General features: G+C 62.0%; 1 protein-coding gene across 1 annotated transcript in view; it reads left to right on the top strand.

Annotated features, from left to right (window-relative positions):
- The window catches only part of POMC (proopiomelanocortin), a 12724-nt gene extending 12333 nt beyond the window's left edge, over nucleotides 1–391 (top strand). Inside the window, exon 4 of the mRNA XM_009645266.1 lies at nucleotides 6–391. Within this exon, the coding sequence (XP_009643561.1) occupies nucleotides 6–391 (386 nt within the window). The remainder of the gene's footprint in view (nucleotides 1–5) is intronic.
- Nucleotides 392–621: the final 230 nt, after the last annotated feature.

The raw sequence follows: 621 nt of genomic DNA, 5'->3' as shown, positions 1-621 counted from the left end.
GCAAGGGCTGGAACGGGAGGAAGGCAAACGCTCCTACTCCATGGAGCACTTTCGCTGGGGGAAGCCAGTGGGGCGCAAGAGGAGACCCATCAAGGTCTACCCCAATGGGGTGGAGGAGGAGTCCGCTGAGAGCTACCCGCTGGAGTTCAGGCGGGAGCTGGCGCTCAGCGGCACCGGGGCACCGCCCGAGGAGGAGGAGGAGGAGGAAGACCAGGAGGAAGAGGAGGAGAAGAAGGCTGGCAGCTCCTACCGCATGCGCCATTTCCGCTGGCACGCGCCCTTGAAGGACAAGCGCTACGGGGGCTTCATGACCTCGGAGCACAGCCAGACCCCCCTAGTGACTCTCTTCAAGAACGCCATCATCAAAAGCGCCTACAAGAAGGGGCAGTGATGGGGGGGAGCCCGAGGGGCTTTCCGCCCCCCACCCCTCGCCCCGTAGCTTTAGTGTCCCGCTGGCATGTGTTTCACTTAGAGATCGCTCGTTATGTCGTTCTTAATTAGTACCCCAAAGGGATCCGCTCCCGGGTTTCACCGGGTGGGAACGGGTTAGGGATCAAGACGTCAACCGCTTCGGGAACGGGGACGGCGCCCGGTTCGGAGCACGCCGGATGATTTTCATAT

The sequence above is a fragment of the Egretta garzetta genome, unplaced genomic scaffold, assembly GCF_000687185.1.
Source record: "Egretta garzetta isolate BGI_Z169 unplaced genomic scaffold, ASM68718v1 scaffold218, whole genome shotgun sequence".
NCBI lineage: Eukaryota > Metazoa > Chordata > Aves > Pelecaniformes > Ardeidae > Egretta > Egretta garzetta.
Note: the sequence above shows the minus strand (reverse complement) of the source record. Positions and strands in the feature narration are given on the sequence as shown.